The sequence below is a fragment of the Podarcis muralis genome, chromosome 1 (genome assembly GCF_964188315.1).
Source record: "Podarcis muralis chromosome 1, rPodMur119.hap1.1, whole genome shotgun sequence".
Taxonomy (NCBI): domain Eukaryota; kingdom Metazoa; phylum Chordata; class Lepidosauria; order Squamata; family Lacertidae; genus Podarcis; species Podarcis muralis.
Window position 1 is genome coordinate 96,949,946 of NC_135655.1, and position 20,268 is coordinate 96,970,213.

Genomic DNA, 20,268 nt, shown 5'->3' on the forward strand with positions numbered 1-20,268 from the left:
CCACAGCATTTTATGCACATAAATAAATGTTGTAATATATATATGTAGGAGTTTATAGTGCCAATAGGCCATGCTCGAGTTTCTGTGTCCTTTGAGCACATGGAGACTTTGAGACCCCTTCCTTGCTGCAAATAATTTATGCTAAATGCCAAGATCTTTCTGCTGTGTTTGTGCAGTTCAGAAAAGACAATCTGTTATGGGAAGCAGTGCTCTAAAATTGCACTGAAACACCAGTGTCCCCCAAAGGTTCTGTCGCTGGGGTCATGGGACAGAATACATCAGAATGTGTATTAATCATTTCATCACTACATTAAACTATGCATTCTTTGTTCCAGGGACCTATGTACTTTCAATTCTGAAAAACAAACAAGCATCTTCTTAAATAACCTGTATACAGATTTAAAAAATGTTATTGACTTCATTAGTTCAGTGCTTTTGAGATCTTGGTTGGAAGGAACACACTATAGATACTTGCTTCTTAACTTTTCCTATGCCTCTGCAGCACTCACTGTTTTCTTTTGTGCATTTATTTTGTCCAGTTGTTACATGTGTCTTGGAAAGCAACCATTCAGTAGATGTCAGTGAGTGCTTGAAGTGGGCAGAACCTATGCCATCCCTTGTTCAGGACTGCCTGATTCCATGCAAAGATGACTGCACATTCACCCCTTGGTCTAAATTTTCCGCATGTGCTTCAGACTGTGAATCAACGCGAAGTAGAAGACGAACCCTCACAGGTAGTATCAATATTTTATACTTCATCCTTTAGTCCTTTTGTTTCGATATGACTTTGGTGTAGACTTTGAAAATTTGTCAGATACAGTTACGGCATTGTTCATAGAAGGTGCTTTACATTTATGTTGAAGTAGCACAATACAGTTATGATTACTGAAATTAGTGCTCCACCACTGTGCCACTGCAGGAGTTTGGCCAGGAGGGACATAGAAGTGGCCACTGAGTATCTCAACCACCACGGTTTCAAAGTCAACGCAGGAAGGGGCTCCCTTAAACTAGTACAATCAAAGCAGTGGCTTTGGTTACAAAATGACAGCAAAATACAAAACTTGGCTGTCACTGACAGGCCAAATGGGATTCTAGTTGTCATCATCTTTTTATAATGGTAGCCCATCAACGAAGTTTCATAGTAGCTGACTATGACTGGCTACTAGTCGTGTGACCAAATGGATGAGTGGCAGCATCACTCCAAATACCAGTTGCTGGAAAACACAAGAAAAGTGTGTGCTGTTGCCCTCACATCTTAGTTGTAGGAAACAGTGAACAAGCCCTTGGTTTGATCCAGCCACACACTTATTATATTCTTATGTCCCATCAGTCCACAGGTAGCCCCAACTTTTACTGCTTTTTTTCATGCACAAACCCTTCAGCTAGCCTAACTGGTCACAACCAGTCACTGTTCTCTCTCCAAGCATATTCTATGTGTCCATCCATAGGCAACACCTCTTGCCTGAACTATTCCTCTGTTGTCAGACTACATGAATCATTTGGGGATATGAAGGATTGTCTGGAAAGTGACATACTTGGCACAGCACTAAAACATATTTGTCTCTCAGAGAAAACAGCCTAGAGGCCGCTTAGGAAAGATCCGCTGGACAGCACTTCACAAACGGCTTGTCAGTGGAGAACAGCACTTCTGTGTTGCTGTGATGAACTCTTTTTTTGACAGCTAGCGTAGTATTGAGCTGTTGTCGTTGCAATGTGGTCTCTGTTCAGAACTAGGGTATTAGAGTGATTATAAGGCTAATCAATGGAACAGGAAATCTGTTTATATCTAACTGCACCCTGACACAGGAAGTGCCCAGTTCAAATGCCATGTCAGCTATGAACTCACTAGCGGCCAATCTAAACATAAACTTTAATGTGCAGCATGTAGCTCTCTCTCTCTCCCTTCCTACTTTTATTCATTACAGGTGTATGGGGGGCATCCTTACAAAAAAAAATGTAGTGTGTCTGAAGTGGGGGGCTTATTTCTTTGCTCCCAAACACAGTCAGAAAGAAAATCTGCCCTGCCCCATTCCTAGGAAGAAAGGAAAAAATATTCCCATTAGTTCCAATGACAAGTCCCCCCCCCTCCCTCCTATGTGTTCTAGTTGTGCAGGAGAGGATTATTTTAGTTCCAGTTGAATTTGGGAGGGAAGAGATAAGCTGCATGACTTTAATTAAGAAAGCAAAGGCCTAAGAGACACGTAAAGTGGATTTGGGAGTGAGAGATTGTAGGCTCCTACCATTTCCCCAGCCTCCCAATTTTGATGTGAGGATCATCATCATCCTTTATGTGTGCCTCCTGGGGACATAGGGGATTCACGACACCCTTCCCCTGATGTCCCTCTTCCAAGCCCATGTTGAGTGTGAGGGTCTGAAGTGGGCTTCCGAGTGCATTCAGATGACCACACCTAGAAAACTCAGCATGCTGAGCATACTTGCAACTTCCCTTGAGTCCCTCATGCTAAAAGTCATAAGGGAGTGGAGAGGACTAGGCTGGCACACAGAGATGTTGGGAACATGGGCAGCGCACATACTTCCAGCCCCCCACATACTTGTTGCCATTGTGTGTTCAGGCTAAATGCCTCAAGAGGACTATACTGACATACCCTACTGTGTTGTTGTGGGCAGTCCCATCCCGCTGAATGCTCTAAAGGAAGGATTAACAAAAAGGGAAAAAATCCTTGCTTTAATTAGTGAGAGAAGGTGTAAGTGTAGCACCATTTGAACTCCTCTTGTCTAATGTACTGCTTAAGTAGTTCACCCAGATGGCTGACAATGTCTCTAAGTGAGTATATTCCAGGAAGGATTGGAATCTATTCTGTTTAGCTCCACAGAGAAATGAATCATCAGTCATCTCAGCACTCTCAATTAGGGGTGTCATGAGAAATTGAATATGGGCACTCATGTAGGTAAATTTCCCAGTCAGTTCTTTCTTTCTTTCTTTCTTTCTTTCTTTCTTTCTTTCTTTCTTTCTTTCTTTCTTTCTTTCTTTCTCAAACCAAAGTGGTCAATTCAGTCCACCTTGAGTGGACAGCCCACCTGGATTTTGCTTGGGCACAGTCCTTGCTCAAAGGGGGGGGCCGTACATTGTGGGCTGTTGCCAGTTCCTTTTTGAATGGGAGAGGTCTGCCAGAGAGGCCTCTCCCATTCAGGGATCGTCCACAGCTCCCCCAGGCAAACCTGCAGTTTACCACTGAATTGGGCCAAACAGCAATTGGGTTTTCTCTAGATTGCTGATTGCCCAATTCAGTGGTAAAGAGAGTGTTTTTCAGGAGAAAGCTGTGGGGAAATATAAAACTTGGGACAGGTGGAAGTCTGGAGAAGCTCTCAGGGATGAGCCACCATGCTGGCTATCTCACAAGGCAAGATTTGTCCCTTGGTAGGAGGACGGGGGTGGTGCTGTGGTCTAAACTACTGAGCGTAGGGCTTGCCAACCGGAAGGTCGGCAGTTCGAATCCCCGCGACAGAGGTGAGCTCCTGTTGCTCGGTCCCAGCTCCTGCCAACCTAGCAGTTTGAAAGCACAGATAAATAGATACCACTCGCGTGGTAAGGTAAACAGCATTTCTGTGCACTGCTCTGGTTTTGCTAGAAACAGCTTAGTCATGCTGGCCACGTGACCCGGGAAAACTTTCTGCAGACAAACGTTGGCTCCCTCAGCCAGTAAAGCGAGATGAGCGCCGCAACCCCAGAGTCATTCGTGACTGCACTTAACTGTCAGGGGTCCTTTACCTTTACTTTTTTTTAGAAGGGCTTGGGGGGAAGGGAAAATAATCACGTGAGCAGTTGGAAGAAAGGATGGAAAGGTCTGAGATTTGGGGAAACCAGGGGCCCGTTAGCAGTCTAGTTAAACAACAACCCCATGCTCAATGAGTTTCAGTTTTTGATGGGCCTGGTTGAGGGGACCCAGCTCATTTTCAGAGTGAGCTTTTAGTCTATTGCTCTCAGTTACCTATATTTCCATGTTGGTGCCAATCCTCAGATTCACTTTGTGCATTTAGTCAATGTACAGTATAGCTATTTACAGTGACCACTTGCATGCACAGAGACCCAAATAGTGTGTGTGTGTGGGGGGGGTGTTATCTGAAGAAGAGGAGGAAGATGCAGTTCAGTCCTCTATGCATTTGCACAGAACATTACCCTGTGAGCATGGTAGAAACACACACAGGTCAAGGACCAAACCTGAGCTTTCAAGAGCATCAGGCTAATATTAAATCCTTTGCCTGGGCACCATTGCCACTGTACTTCAACCTTAGGCAGCAATAACCGGATCTGACTCTCCATTTGACATTAAAGTGTTTACTGCTTTGCTCTAGTAAATACAGCAAGATCAAACAATTGCAAAAGAGAATCCACTTACCCCCTCTATTATATGGCAAAATGTTTTTGTTTTTTTAAAGGAATAATATAACGTTGGCTTTTATATTATTAAAGGTGGAAATGCTGCCTCTAGCATATCACTGTTATAACTCACAAGAGAATTACTTTAGGGTATAATACCAGGTGTAAAAAAAAGCAGAACCATAAATGTTACTCTACTGCAAAATGGCCATTCAGTGTTTTATGATAAGAATTTAACTATATGTATTGGTAAGCCATGGCTTCAGGGAGACTGAGAATTCCTGTTGGTTTTTAAATACAGGCATCACAGTGAAAGCCATTATAGTGTAAACTCTATACACACACACACACACACACACAGGCAAGAATAATCAGAAAATGGTATAATAATACCCATGCCTGAGTAACTCTTGTTCTTTAATGAGCCATGCTCATGAATTCTCATGTGAACAGATAATGCAATAATGTTATTGAAAAGCTGCATGATGCCTTGCTTACAGTAGCAGAGCACCCTTTAATTGGTTGCATGTTACTTTAAAACAAACAAACAAAAAGGCAATAGCTACTGTGCATTTTTGATATTCAGTCCTGGAACCTCTTTATGCTGTCATGTTTATTTCTTTCCGCACTTTGTTGTTGAAGCCTTTGATGTATCACCTCGGCTAATAGAATGTCCCGATAACTAAAGCATTCTTCTTTTAAGTGGAAATAGAAAATATTAAATGTTATAAGTGCAAAGTGTGACAGCAAAATGTTTCTCATGTGTTTTATTCTTATTCATTCAGATTTGGTATATCATAGCATAGGACAGTAGACACAGAGTTTGGCTCAGGATCATAAGAGATGTTACTCCTACAGCCACTGTGGTGTAGTGGCTAAGAACAGTGGACTCGTAATCTGGGGAACCGGGTTCGCTTCCCCGCTCTTCCACATGCAGCTGCTGGGTGACCTTGGGCTAGTCATACTTCTCTGAAGTCTCCCAGCCTCACTCACATCACAGAGTGTTTGTTGTTAGCCGCTTTGATACTCCTTAGGGTAGTGAAAAAGCGGGATATCAAATCCAAACTCTTCTTCATCTTACTAACGCCCATCCTTGCTGTTCCTACGGAAGTCATCTAGGTCTCATGTATGGGAGTAGCTGAAGACTGTGGACTGCACAGTACAGATGTGGGCCTCCCCATTTCCTAATGCATGACACATGGGACTAAACAGAGACCGCTAAAGTCTTAATGCAGCAAAGGAGCCTGACAAGTCTTCTTGCTTTATTTTGAGCAGAATAAGGTTGGAGAGACTACAACGCTGCAGAAGTTCAGTAGCAGGTTATATGCTTAGCTCAGACTTATGTGGTGCAACCACAACATAGCCTATAAAGCTGTGCTGTTGACATGGCAGCTTTCCAATCCCACATGACCCCCACTTTCCTGTGTTATTCCTTTATTCCTGGGACTCACCCAGAAGGGTGGCTCCCATGCCACTCTTGTAATGTATGAATCAGCTGGACCTTATTTCCTCTAGAACAGGCATAGGCAAACTGGGCCCTCCAGATGTTTTTGGCCTACAACTCCCATGATCCCTAGCTAACAGGACCAGCGGTCAGGGATGATGGGAAGTGTAGTCTGAAAACATCTGGAGGGCCGAGTTTGCCTATGCCTGCTCTAGAACACCCACATCCCTCCATAATCAACGCATAGTTACACACCAAACACTCCATTTAAGCAAATCACAAAAAAGTGAAAGTAAGCAAAGAAGGAAACACTGTTTAAATCTTGAGGCTATGAGAAGTGCTGCCTTGGTTGATTTATTAAAAAGGAAAGTGAGGTAGCTGGTATTAATATTTTTCTCAAATAAATGTATCTGATTCATCATGAAAATTGGTCAATTTTATGGCTTTTATTGAAAATCATCCTGCTGCTTAGAGTATGTTAATGTGCACGTGGATTAGCTTCCTTCTTACTTTGTATTTAATAGCATGATTTATTTTATGCTTAAATACATGTGTGGGCTTTACATTTAGCATTATTCGTTACAGAAGCATCCCCAAGCAAATGCTGGTTAGAAGGTAATTTGAGGTTACGCTACTTTGAAATCTGTATTATGCAGCTAACATTTTTGAATAAAAGCTTTATGTTGAAGAAAGGCATATTTATCTTCTTTAATCATTAACTCAGTCAAATGTGCAGGCATTGAAACTGACTGTTTTGTGTGAAGCAGAAATTGACTATTGCAAAATATTGTTGGGTGACGTCCTCCCCGTCACCGTCCCCCCAAAAAAACTGAACACGTTTTTGTTAATGTTCAAAAACCATTTTTATTTAAATAGAAAAAGTCTTTAAGACTGCTGGGTCTTGATTAAAAATAATTTCTGATCATCATTTTTAAAACCAGCTCTGAGAATGTTAACGTGCTAATTAAAAACCATTTGGAAAATAGAGTGGAATGAATATTCTTTGATGCAAGCAATCCAGTTAAATTGTCTTAATATCTCAATATCTGTGGAGAGAACTCGTGGTTGGCTTACATGCAACTTTTCACTTTCAAAAGTATTACTTGACAGCTGCTGAGTGTGCATACTTATTGTGTCACCTGTTAATGCAAAGTGAAATTAAGCCCTTGATGCCGAGATACAATGGGATAAAGAAAAGTTATGTTTAAAGATTGTCCTCTCAGGACAAGTCCACTTCTGGAATACATTGGTAGATTTGCTGAAGTCAGGAAAGAGGGAAGGGGAGGAAGAATTGTAACTTGTTTCTCTCAGTAGAGAACCTTGTGGTAAACTGAAAGTGTGATACAACACATTGAAAGACCTTAAAAGAAATAACAGTTTTTTTTAGCTTCATATTCTCCAGGTGATGAGAAGTTTCAGTGGTGCAGTGCTTCCCTGGGCTGGACTTGGGCTGATGATGTCACTGGAAGTTTGTTGGCATTGTGTAATTTCTTTGTGTTTATTTACAAATATACAAGTTGAACATGGATGGTGTTACAGTGTTAAACATTCTTGACCAAAATACCCTGCCGGGCCTTAAGCATTTCTTGTCTACTCATAGAGTTATCCTTGATCTCATGAAGATCTAGTACATATCCCTGTTGTGTATTCAGCTAATTTGCAAAATAACTTTGAAGGAAGAGCCACAGCTTGCTGAATCTACCTAGTGGGTTTCCCTAAGCAACCAGTGATGAGGTTGCAGGGCTTAAAGTGAGGGGAGAGAAGGGAGATAATAAATTTACTTTCTTAAGATAATTATGGGACAAATTAAGAGCTTTTTCAGGTGTGTTTTTTCTTAATAAGAGTAGGCAGACAGTTGTTCTCTTTCTATCATTTTGTGCTTCATCCCAAACAATCCCCCCTCCTCCACAAGTTCCTTTAGGTTCTCTGGTTGCCCTGGAGACAGCGACATTTTCTCGGCCCTCTGGAGCACGGGCAACAACAACTAACAGATGTCTTTGAACCAGCTCTTCTGTATTTACATTTCGGATCGTGTTGGTTCTAACTGTATCAAACCCCTTCAAGTGTAAATAATACGACATATTGTTATCAAAAGCAGCAGATGCTACGCTAACAAGCATATTTTCCCGGTCGGAACAGGGAGAAGCAGAAAGCGAGACAAGTGCCAGAATACAGAAGTGTATCCCCTTGTTGAAGCGGAACCATGCCCTTGCACAATATTTACCAGCCGGCCCCATGGAAATTGGTCGGAATGCATAATTTCCGTAGGGAAAACAGAGCTGCAGCTAGAACAGAGATTTCACGGGCATGCCAAGGAATGCGGAGAAGGGGTGCGCTTCAGAGCCCTGGCCTGCTACGATAAGACCGGCAGACTTGTGGAACCGTCTCATTGCAACCATTCAGGTAAGTTAGAGTGCCCCATATAAACAATGGAGGCCCAGAATCTACCACTGGTCATGCAGCGTTTGATACCTTTCTATTTCCTGTGTCAAACATTAGCTGAATCCCAGATAAAAGAAGACAGGAAAATTTAAGTAACGTTGTGTTAATCACGCTTAATATGTCAGTGGGCTTCTAAAGAGGTCCGCCTCTTTGAAGTGACTCATTTCAGTTTGGAATTTGTTTGAATTGAATGCACACCCTTAGTTGAAGCTGGTGGCAGCAACTGTTCACAGCGTCCTGATCTCCTGGGCACAATCTTTAGTGCATGCTGGAGGTAGGGGGCATCTTTATTTGTTATCCAGAAGGGAGGATTTCAGCAGGGATACCTTTCCTGACAAATGACATCTGCTGAAATTCCTTCTTCTGCACACCTATTAAAGGTATAGGAACCCTCTCCTCCTTTGCACCTGTGCATCCCCATCATTCTACCCTGACACTGAGGTCCAACACCGAGGGCCTTCTGGCGGTTCCCTCAGCCACGTTACAGGGAACCAGGCAGAGGGCCTTCTTGGTAGTGGCACCCACCCTGTGGAACGCCCTCCCATCAGATGTCAAAGAGAACAACAACTACCAGACTTTTAGAAGACATCTGAAGGCAACCCTGTTTAGGGAAGCTTTTAATGTTTGATGGATTACTGTATTTTAATATTTTGTTGGAAGCCGCCCAGAGTGGTTGGGGAAGCCCAGCCAGATGGGCGGGGTATAAATAAATAAATTAATAATAATAATAATAATAATAATAATAATAATAATAATAATAATTAGCGCTCCTGTGGAGGGTAAGCAGTGTAGTCTTGCACTGAAGTCTCAGCCCTACCATCTGCACTCCATTGCTGGAGTTTGGGTAGCACTGTTTGATCCTGTTCTTTGACTGTGAGGTTTGTATGGCTTTCTTTAGGATTGCTGTGTGCCAGCAAATCAAATGTTGGTTTAGTCATTGGTTGTACTCCTCTCTCAGCCATGTTTCAGATGAGCTGCCTTTTTATTTGTTTGTCGAGGTGCCATATCAATGCTTATCCATTCGTAACATCTATCATTTCCTTAAGTTTAAAAAGAAAAGAGCCAATTTTTAAATGTTGCACAGTTGTTGTTTTTATAATTTGTGGGGAGATGTCACAAGTGCTAGCTAATTACCAATGTTCACAATCAGTTCCTACTGCAAATTTACAGAACCCTTTCCCCGCCTAAACCCAAGGTGTGGAAATGTATTTTTAAACTGAAGTCTGCAAGGCTATACACATTTAGTCAGGGTTCAGTGGAGCTGACGATTCTGTAAACATGCACAAGAATGCGTTACGTAATTCATTTGGCATGTATAAGACATATCAGGGATTGCACTGCACTATAAGTGTAGTGTCAGTCTTCAATTGTAGACCGCTATTACCATGGTTTGTAGATTAGAAACTTAAATTTATATGCTGCCTTTCTACAAAGGAAATCGTGTCCAAGGCAATTGTAATCAACGAAGAATAAACAAACTGCAATAAAGGTAAAGGGTAAAGGGACCCCTGACCATTAGGTCCAGTCGCGGACGACTCTGGGGTTGCGGCGCTCATCTTGCTTTAATGGCAACCCACACACCATGCTGCCCCTGCACCATGCTTACACACCATGCTGCCCCTGCACTCTAGGGGCATTCTGAATTAGTTCTCTTCCTTTGGCAGGGCTAAGGGTGAGATGACACCCTTTCACATAGTTTAATGGCAGCCCGCCTCCCATGCCTTACAGCTTCGTTTTGAATTCTCCTTGAGCTGAGAGCTGGGATAAAACAAGTGGAAGCAGCCAAGGCCTTGATGATAGCCAGTATATCTCTCTCCCCCTGCAGATCTGACAGCTGGTTAATTGTCTTCTAATTACTTCGTTATAGAGAAACAATGGTATTGAGTGTGGCATCCCACCCAATAGGTATGACCTAAAAATAACAGCGCAGAGGTGGCAGGATTTATGGAAAGAGAAAGAAGCAGGGGAATTAAGGAAGGGTGGGAGTCAGTACAGCAGAACATTGAACACAGGCCAAAGGACTAGTAGTCTGTTGCCTGCAAACATGAGCTGGAGATACAGACTATTTGTTACCCTATCCTGCTAAAGAGTTTATTCTCCCATCAAGCTGCTGCCTTTTGCTTTAGCTCTTCCCTTTGCCTGCTGTCACTTTCTGTCACTCTTTTTGTTTTGGTCATTTCCTTCCCGTATACCCTGCACATATTCCAGTTTGCTCTGCTTTTCTCATTTTGGGCTTTGTCATGCGCTGCCTCCCACTATCCCCAGTGGGGAGAAAGGGTTGTTAGCAGAGCTGGTGTTGTGCCGATCAATTTGGTTGTAATGAGAATCCAAGGAGGGAAACCAAACAGGAGCAGACAATATGAAGATATTCTGTAATGGAGGAGTTCATTGGAGTATAACAGTTTCATTCTAGCGCTGACAGTAAATTCAGGGAAGGCAGCTTCTTATGAATCATTGCACACCTTTCCAGATTTTGCCTTCTCAAACTTTTTATCAGTAAAGGCAGCACAAGCAAACTATTTCATTAACAGGGAGGGTTTCCCCATTCTTTCCTTTCCTGTGGGCAGCAATTTTAATCAGGTAAAAACTCTTTGGCAATTATGGCGTATTTTGATTTCTTGTTAGTATGCCTCATTGAAAAACCAAATTAAAAAATAAATAAACAGCAGCATTGCTTGTGAAATTATTATTTAGCCCTTATACACTTGAAAATACTGCTTTATACAATAATCATATATGCTGCAACTGTCTCAATGTGCAGAGTGCTATGTCACTCACCATCTCCTTCTTTGTGACAATTTCACCATGGCTATTTTTTGGTTGACAAATAGAGACATGAGTCTGAGAGATGGTGAGTCTTTAGCTGGGTGCTCTTGAATAAAATACAGTTGCCTACACGCTGGACCACCTCAAATGTACCCCACTAGCCGTGTACTGTGCCTCTCAGAAACTTGACAGTCCACCTGGGTTTGCAGTCCTAAGCAGACAGCAACATGTGGGTGGGGTGTTATCGAGCCCTTAGCTGTCTGTTTTCAACTTGGCAGATTGCAAGTTGTGCAGACTTTCATCTGGGCTCTTAGGAGCTAACTAAAGAGTTTCTCCTTACATTCCACCTCAAATCAGCACCATTATCGAAATTAATTATGTACACTCATACCTCGGGTTAAAGTTGCTTCAGTTTGAGCGTTTTCGGGTTGCACTCCGCGGCGACCCGGAAGTAACAGAATGTGTTACTTCTGGGTTTCACCAATCGCGCATGCGCAGACACTCAAAATGGCGTCACAAGCATTTGCAGAAGCGGCGAATCGCGATGCACAAACGCACAGACGCGGTTTGCATTCTCTTCAGGATGCGAACGGGACTCCAAAATGGATCCTGTTCACATCCAGAGGTACCACTGTATATGAGGCACAGTTGAGACCTCTGCTTTTGGACACACGTAGCTTGGCCACATGGGTTTTGATTTTGGAATTGCATATTCTTCCCTAAAAAGCTATGAGATAACCACCGGTTAGTGTCAGGTCCTGAAATGGCAATCATTTTGTCATACCTGCAAACTGCTGTTGCTGTCAATGGGATGCAGCTGCCTGGAACACACATCTGCAGAGCAGCTGTTTGAGCTGTTACAAATCACATTGTTAAAGCAATCCATAGATAGGTGCAGGTGGAAACGTGTCAGTCTAGATATAAAGGAATAGAGTTGGTCCCCAACTGAGACTTTGAAAAGAAAAAGGAAGTTCACCAAGAAAATTCTTGACTTGCTTGTTTGCTTGAGGATTAACCTTAATTAACACCGGCAGTACCCCCCTGCCCCCTGCTCTGGACCCTTCTCTAGATCTTTCCTTCTTTTGCTGTAATTGTGGGAATTTGCCTCCTGCAGAATGAAAATGTCACAAATTGGCCTCTGCTGAGCCACTGAAATAACTGGCATTGTTGATATGTGTCTAAACACAGCTGCATCACACAGAGAGAATGAAGACTTGTGCTTGGAAACAAGCTCTCTGGGTAATTCTGGTTTAAAGCTATTATCCATTTCTTGGGACATTGTTTAGGACTGAAACAGTGAAATGCAGGCCTCCTCAAGGTCACGTCCTCAAAATATAAGCTTCATCCCTTGCAACCTTGGAAACTGTTGCTTAAGTACAGGTGCATGAAGCATACACTGAGAACATAGGCAGAGGCTACAACTGCTGACAGCTTGTTCTGTTTCCAGGATTTTTCACCCAGGGGCGTAGCAATAGCGCTGTCCACTGAGGTGTGCTGGCCCAGGCCCTTTCCCTCACAGTCCCTTAGGGGGACCTATCCCATGTGACTAAGAAACTTGCCAGATGCCCTGACACCAGTTGTAAGGTGCGTCAAACAGTTGTGACAAATAAATAAACAGCCCTGCAAGTGCAACAGAATAAGTATACATATATACAGAATTAGTATGGATAAGGTAAAAACAACAACCCAGGAACGAGATGACCAGTTATATCCTGATTAAGATTCCTTCCTTACCTTGACAAGCAGCAGCTAATCTGGGTCCATAGCAGTCACAATAGTAGCTTAAGACTTAGTTAGCACCATGTGAAATGGTAGGTAGGTCTGAACAGGCAAGAAACACAATGCCTGTGCCTTTGGAAGGCCTACCCTTGTATACTTAATGAGTGGACCAGCCTACCTAATGAGCAAGCGTATGCCTACCAGCCATTCCAGGTCAACCTTCATCCACTCCCTTCCAGCCACTTTGTGACTGGCCGGGAGAGGAACTGAGAGCCAGGCAGTCCTCTGTGGCTGCAGCAGCCAGGCATGCAGCTCACCTTTTGTCTTTGCCTCCATCATTATGTCACAGATACAAAGTGTCTAGTGTCATTGGGAATCTGGGGTTAGTATTCAGTGACACTTTGGCCAGAAGGATGCAGAGCCTGTCGTGCACTTCCTCTAAATCCAGCGCTCAAAAAAGGATCCTTTCAGTGGTTAGCAAATTGCCTCTTTGCCACTGTGAGGTATGGTAATCTTGCTGATAAAAAGGTAAAGGGACCCCTAATCCCAGTTCACCATGTCACAGAAGATGCTGCTGTATTTGTCCTATCACTGTCAGCTAGAACTGTCAATACACTTGACATATGTGCAATGCTGTTTTAGAGTGTCATCAGTTAATTAATCAGTGCTGATTATTTATTTATACTTCAAGCGTTTCTCCCACATCACAATAAGCTAAGTGCAAGAAAGAAAAAAGAAGTGATCCTGCATGTATGCCTTGGTAACGTGTTGGAAAAAGACTATTCCAGGACTCATGATGTTGTTCAAATGAAAAGCACTGAGACAGAGGGAATTTCATACGATTCTGGCACATAGCCATAGCTCTTGTATTGCAACCATGCCCTGGTGTCCTGAGGGCAGAAGGCCTCTGTTGCCTATTAACATAAATATTATTTGCATATGCAAAACCAATGAATCTGGAGGGGTTTTCTAGCCTCCATTGTTATACACCTTTCATGTTTTGTTTCAAGAAAACAGTGTTTTTATTTGGTCTGCTTCCAGGGAAATCATCCTTGTCATTGTCACTGACACCTGGAGTGACACAAGAAATCCAGTCAAAAGACCTTGAATTCTGTGAGGCACCTTTAGGCTTTCTTTCCAAGTACTACAGCTGTTAAAAGTTTGTTAATTAAAATGGTGAAATATGTTAGGAGTAGATGCAAATGAGATTAAAACTAATTAGATTTGACGTGCATCTGCTTCAAAAGCAGCCTGCATAGAAGGTTTTCTTTCCTAAACCATCTCCTACATTCACACAGTTGCATTAAGATTCATATATTCTGTGCAAATATAATGCACCAAGCAAAGTTAAGATGAGCCAAGAAACAGTTCCAGAAATGCCACTGGTTTCTATAAAATGCAGATTGTATACCTTTATTCATTACATTCTTAGAAGTCCACCTTTGACTACAGAAAGCTGTTTTTCTCAATCTTTTTCTTAGGCCTGAAACCATAGATTTTACTTTATTTTTGGCTTCTGTATCTGAAAAGGAGAAATAATGTGTCCATGTACACTATTGTGCCACTCATCAGCCCCTCACTGTGCTCAGTATAAATGTTTGTGCTTGTTTTCAATGTATTTGATTGCTCTTCTGCCTTGGGCTTCACAGTCCAATGAAAGCACTGATGGGTAGGAAAACTATCTACTCATATACTGAACAAGACATTTACTTAATAAACTTGAGCAGCTAATGCTTTTAAAAAGCAGCTAATAAAGACTCTGGGCAAAATAGTGTTGGAGACAACCCTATGCACCCAACCAGTCCTCTCTCATATGCAAACACAAAACCACAGACTCAGTTTGGGTCCTATGTACATAGTCTCACCCCATTCTTGTTGTTTCTTTCCCTCCTTGCACCCACTAAATTTATACTCTACCTTTCTACCCAACAGTGCTAACAACAATCATGAAAATACAATAAAATACAGCTAAAAATCAATAAAAGGCAAAGTACAAAAATCTGCTAAATCTCTTCAGATTTTTCAATACATACTTGTACTCTTTAAGTAGAGAGGGCCTAGGTGCATCTGCTGATAACAGATGTATTCCTACACAGTAACTGGTGACAAAGTAACATGCAAGCCTAGAAAGGAATTGGGGGGGGGGGTGAGTAACCTTATTGCCTGCAAAACTTAAGTGTGTGGTTGAGAGTACTTAACTATGAAATCTAGCCCCCCCCCCAAATCAACACAATTATTCACTGTGGACCCTGAACCAACATTAGCTTTGCTGCATCATAAGTAGTTGGTGCAAACAGAGCTACTAATATTGTGGAGTGTGTTTGCTAAATGCTGTTGCAGTTAAACAGACTGAAGCACTAGAAACCATCCAAATAGTTACATTTCATAGTTACTTAACTTACAGAGATAAAAGCCCTCTTCCAGTTATGGGGCAGCATACAAATGCCATCACTAAAGGACATAGGCAATTTTATTTTTTTTAAATGGCAGTAAGGGTCCCAAGAACATAGTCTGATGGTACATGATGCAGCCCCTTTGGAGTTAAGCAGGTCTGAGTTGGCCAGTCCCTGGGCAGGCGATTGCCGTTGGCACTGTCCACAATACCCAGGACCTAGCACTGCTCCAGAGCTTTGTGTTAGAAAATGGCAGCTGCCAACTTGCCCCCCTCCCCAAATGGTAGAGAGTGTATAAAGAAAATTCTGCAAAGCGGCCTTTTACTGGGGGGATGAAAACAAAAAGCTCAAACATTCCCAGAAATTGTCTTCTGAAAATTTTTGGCTCAACTCTCATATTGTCCAATACAGTGGTACCTTGGGTTACATACGCTTCAGGTTACAGACTCCGCTAGCCCAGAAATAGTGCTTCAGGTTAAGAACTTTGCTTCAGGATGAGAACAGAAATCGTGCTCTGGCGGCGCAGCAGCAGCAGGAGGCCCCATTAGCTAAAGTGGTACTTCAGGTTAAGAACAGTTTCAGGTTAAGAACCAACCTCCAGGACGAATTAAATACGTAACCAGAGGTACCACTGTATGTAGGTTGACCATAAGACCCTAAGCTTCTAAATCCTTCCTGAAGCTTAATTGATTTTGCCTCCATTAATCTGCCTGGACAAGGCATTTTACATTTCTATGGAAGGTCCACTATTATCCAGGCTCACAAACAATAAGAAACCAAAGAATCATATTGCACCGGAGTTTATATAAAGAGCTCCATTGCTAACTCAAGACATGTTGCTCCCTGAGGGAAAGGATAAGATGGTGCATTTCCATGTACAGAACCCAATTAGACTGGAAGTTGACTCTTACTTCGAACACCAGTGATACAACAGATCCCTCCACTACACCTGAGGGCAGAAAGCTAGCTCAGAGCGATGTAGGCTGCATGGCACACCAGGCACTGTCTTCCCCCAAGCACCTACCACCTGAGGCAGCTGTCTTAGTTTGCCTAATGGTAGGGCTGGTCCTAACAAGCTCCCCCCCCCTTTAATTTATTCTATCTTACTTTTCTTCAGTGAAAGCTGAAAAGCAGACAATCACACAAGATATTTTTTTGACCTTCTGTTATTTATAATGCATAATCACAAAGTGCACATGAAATCCGATTGAATCTACTGATGGTGGGTGTAAGGGAACTGCTGATAAATAATAGAGAGCAGTGATACTGCCTAATCTAAATGGATTTGGAGACGTAAGTGGCTATGATGAAGCATTTGTCTGCAAAGTAACAAACCAAATTAGTGTACATTTTAAATTAAACCATTATGCAGCTTGGGGGAAGAGCTGCAATAAAGAGCTATTATGGAAAAAATGTTAAAGCTATCAGTCTGTTGTCAAACTGCAGTGCAAAAGGTTAACAAAATGCAGATTTGAAACAAAAAAAAAAGAGGAAAGGAAACGATACTACTAATCTTTGTATTTATTGTTTTTACCCTTGTCTGCAAAATTGATTTCATTGCAGCTTAGCTATTCAGGCAGTTTCAACTGGCTGTGGGTATTTTACTAATATAGTTCTGTGATAAGAAAAGTTGGCTTTACTATAAGCAATTTTAATGCAAAAGCCAACAAATCATACTGCCAAATGGTTTTATAGCTTAAGCCTGGATCTCAGCCTCTTACATTCGATGTAATAGAGCCGTGTGATCAATTTTGTCATTTGGGGATGAATCTAGTTCAGTTGACCTTGGAAGCTTGTGGGTCCCCCCCCCCTTAATTTTGAGAGATTGGGGGCACTCAAGAACTTGAGTGGTGACATGAGACAGAATTGTTGCAGCATCCAGATCAAGTGATAAAGCCGAGGCAATCAAGCAGATCTTAGCAGCAAGAGAAATAGCAAGTGATTTCAAGCATATTTTAAAAATGGTGATTCAGTGATTGAAAATAGTTTACTTGCAGGTGGTCCTACAATGAGCACCATGTTAGTCAGGATTTTCCTGGAACTTTTCTTTTTCTTTTTGTCATGAGCTAGAAAGAAGCTTGTCTCATCAGCAGCATAAGCAGATGAAACAGAAATCTTAAATTTCAGCATGGGGATGATTCTTACCAAAGTTGAAAGATTCTCACTGAAGGACACAAGAAGAGTTCAGCAGGATCACACCAAAGGCCCATCTAGTCTAGCATTCTGTTTCTCACAGTGGCCTATGGAAAGCCTACAGGCATGACATGTGGTCAATAACCCTCTTCCTCTGTGATTCTCCAGCAACTGGTATTCTGAGGCCTCTGATTCTGGAAGTTCAGGTTTTGTATTTTATTTTTCTTACCCCAGTGTGCATCACTTTAAACTTATACATCAGGCTTCATTGGCCCATTTAATTGGCCCAATAACCCAGTCTGGAGTTTATCTTGAAGCTGATCGCAGTTCCTTTCAGTGCAAGACTTTATTGCAATAATACACGGAATTTTAAAAGCATTTCTTTGGGTTCCCTTTTCAGCTCTTATTATAACTTCAACTGTGTCAATGCAGGCTAAAGCAGCCTTACCAAACCTAGATACTCTCCAGATGCTTTAGACTACATTCCTAGCCAATGCCTATGCTGGCTGATGATGATGGGAGTTGTAATCCAAAATGTCAGTTGGGCTAAACTACCAGCTTTGATTGTGAGAAGGGGTTTGTCCCTTTGCCATACTTGCATACTGCATAGGCCTCCTCTAATTGTTGATAGCAATAGTCATTCAGTGAGCTGGTTCAGGCATCAAGCCAAAGTTAAACCAGGATTTAAAAAAAAATATTATTATTATATAAAAAAACCACACTTAAACCACAGGCCACCTCACAGACGATCTAAAACATTCTGGCTTGTTTGTGAGAGTTTGGCTTGTTTTCCCCTGCCTACTTCCTGCCTTTTTCATATTTCATGAAAACCTTTGCAGTATCCTACCACTGGCACTGCATCACTGCATCTCCATATCTCCTTCCCATTGGCTAGCTGCAAAATCAAGGGTATGGAAATCTTCCTGGCATTCTTTGCCAGCTCTTGTCAACAGCTGGTTGTTGCTACAAGATCTTGGCGTTTCTTGAACCTTTCCTTCCACTGCTCATCTTTATCCTCCAATCACTCTTAACATTGCATTGTAACATAATTTCTTCCCTGTTATATAGCACCCACATCAACCCCCCCCCCCATGAATGCTTGCTATGTGAATGTATCTCGGGGAGGAGGGAGTCACAATCTAACTTCATTGCAAACTGCAAAAAACAAAAGCATGGAGAGGGGAGAGACTCACTTTCTTTCACAGGCGAGATTCTGTGCCCCACAACTTGACTCTTGTCTCCTGAGGGAAAGAGATGAAGGGTTGGACTACAGTGTGTGTGCATATATATAGGTTTAGGGAATGTCCCAAGGGAAATTATTGTAGAGGTGCTGCTGCTCCAGCTAACATCACATCACCACCTGTCTCACCCCATCTCCTATCTGTCTTTCGTGTGCTGGGGCTTCCAATATGATTTGAACTCTCCCTCCCCTTCTACTGCTTAGAATTCAGCTTTGGGGCTTTCTGGCATGCTTAGAATGCAGCCTGGCCACAAGCCCCACTAAGCTTAATGGAATTTACTTCAGAGTAAACATGCACTGGATTGTGATGTCATGTGGATAGGGGAGGGAAGAAATGAAGACAACAGAAATGGTGCTTTGAAGCCAAGGCAGGGAGGAGAGAATCCCTCAAATGGCTGCTTATGGGGAGGAAACCTAAGATAAATTTGTCGATAGGGGGATCAGCATATACATTAAATAACTTATCAAGTTGGCTGTTCAGCGGAGGTATTTGTCTTGCTCTTAAAACATTTTTAGGAGCCCCATGCTCACGTGCACAGGCATGACTTGTACAATTTTAACAACAGGCTTTGAAACTTTTATTTTAAAAATAACTAAAGTGAAAGCTAGTCCTCATGGAGAACAGCCTCTTTAACTTTCCTCCAGATGTTCATCTCCACTCTGTGCCCTGGCTGTGTAAGGAAGGCAAGTCGGCGTGGGGAAAGGTTCCTGTCTCCAGACAGACTTAGCAGTGGTGTCATCTTCAGTGACATGTCTAGCAGTAGCAGCTGAGCATGGAGAGTAGTTCAACTTTTCAGTCACTGTTCTCTAGCATCTCAAGCTTGAAGGACAAACAAATAAACCACACTTAAACTGTAATTTTAAAAACTTTCCAGGTTCAAGCGTAATGCTAAATCATAGTTAAGGTCAGTAAGCTATGGCTTATTTTTGCTAACAAATCAGTAGGCCTAGTATGCACATAATGTGAAACCACAGTTTATCAATTTAAGGTTTATTTAAACCATAGTTTAGTGTTATGTACGAACCAGACCAATGTGAAGAACCAATGAGTTGACAGAAATATAGGACTCCTAAGCAACAATCACTTGTTTGAAATGCCCAACCCTCCTAGTTCCCATGTAACTTTCCAGATACACCATTCCAAGACAGATGACCTTCAGACTATTAATTAGATAAATATCTCAGTGTTAAGATAATTTTCACTGTTCTGTCTTTCCTACATTTTTATTTTAGGTTATGTTGAACAGCCTTGTATGGTACCTTGTCCATTTGATTGCAAATTAAGTGACTGGTCTAGTTGGGCCCCTTGCAGTTCGTCTTGTGGAACAGGAGTGAAAATCCGGTCCAAGTGGCTTAAGGAGAAGCCTTACAATGGAGGACGTCCATGTCCAAAACTGGATCCTAAGAATCAGGTGAGGTATATCAAGAAACCAGTAGAACACTTTTACAGTGTATCAGATACATTTAGGGAATGATCTGGATGATATAAAGAAGACAGCTTCCCTTTAGTAAATATTCTCCCTCACCTGGTCATACTTTTCCCTAGGAATATATATTGATACAGCCTTTCATGTTTATTTCAGAGTTCCTTCCTTATTCTCAAAAATACTCCAGTCTCTTTGGCATTGTGAGTAAATATTTATACCATGTTTCCGCTGTATCTCACAAATCACTAATAACAGAGTGCAATCAGCGAGACTCACTTAAAATAGTCTGTGAAGATTGATTCTTTGAACCTATTCTTCATTATTTCCCTCCCCCCAACAAATTCAATTCCACTCTGTTCTAATAA

General features: G+C 42.1%; 1 protein-coding gene across 1 annotated transcript in view; it reads left to right on the plus strand.

The window, feature by feature from the left end:
• The window catches only part of THSD7B (thrombospondin type 1 domain containing 7B), a 356,836-nt gene that overhangs the window by 254,139 nt on the left and 82,429 nt on the right, over positions 1-20,268 (plus strand). Inside the window, exons 13-15 of the mRNA XM_028744996.2 lie at positions 540-734; positions 7,923-8,186; positions 19,710-19,888. Of these exons, the coding sequence (XP_028600829.2) occupies positions 540-734; positions 7,923-8,186; positions 19,710-19,888 (638 nt within the window). The remainder of the gene's footprint in view (positions 1-539; positions 735-7,922; positions 8,187-19,709; positions 19,889-20,268) is intronic.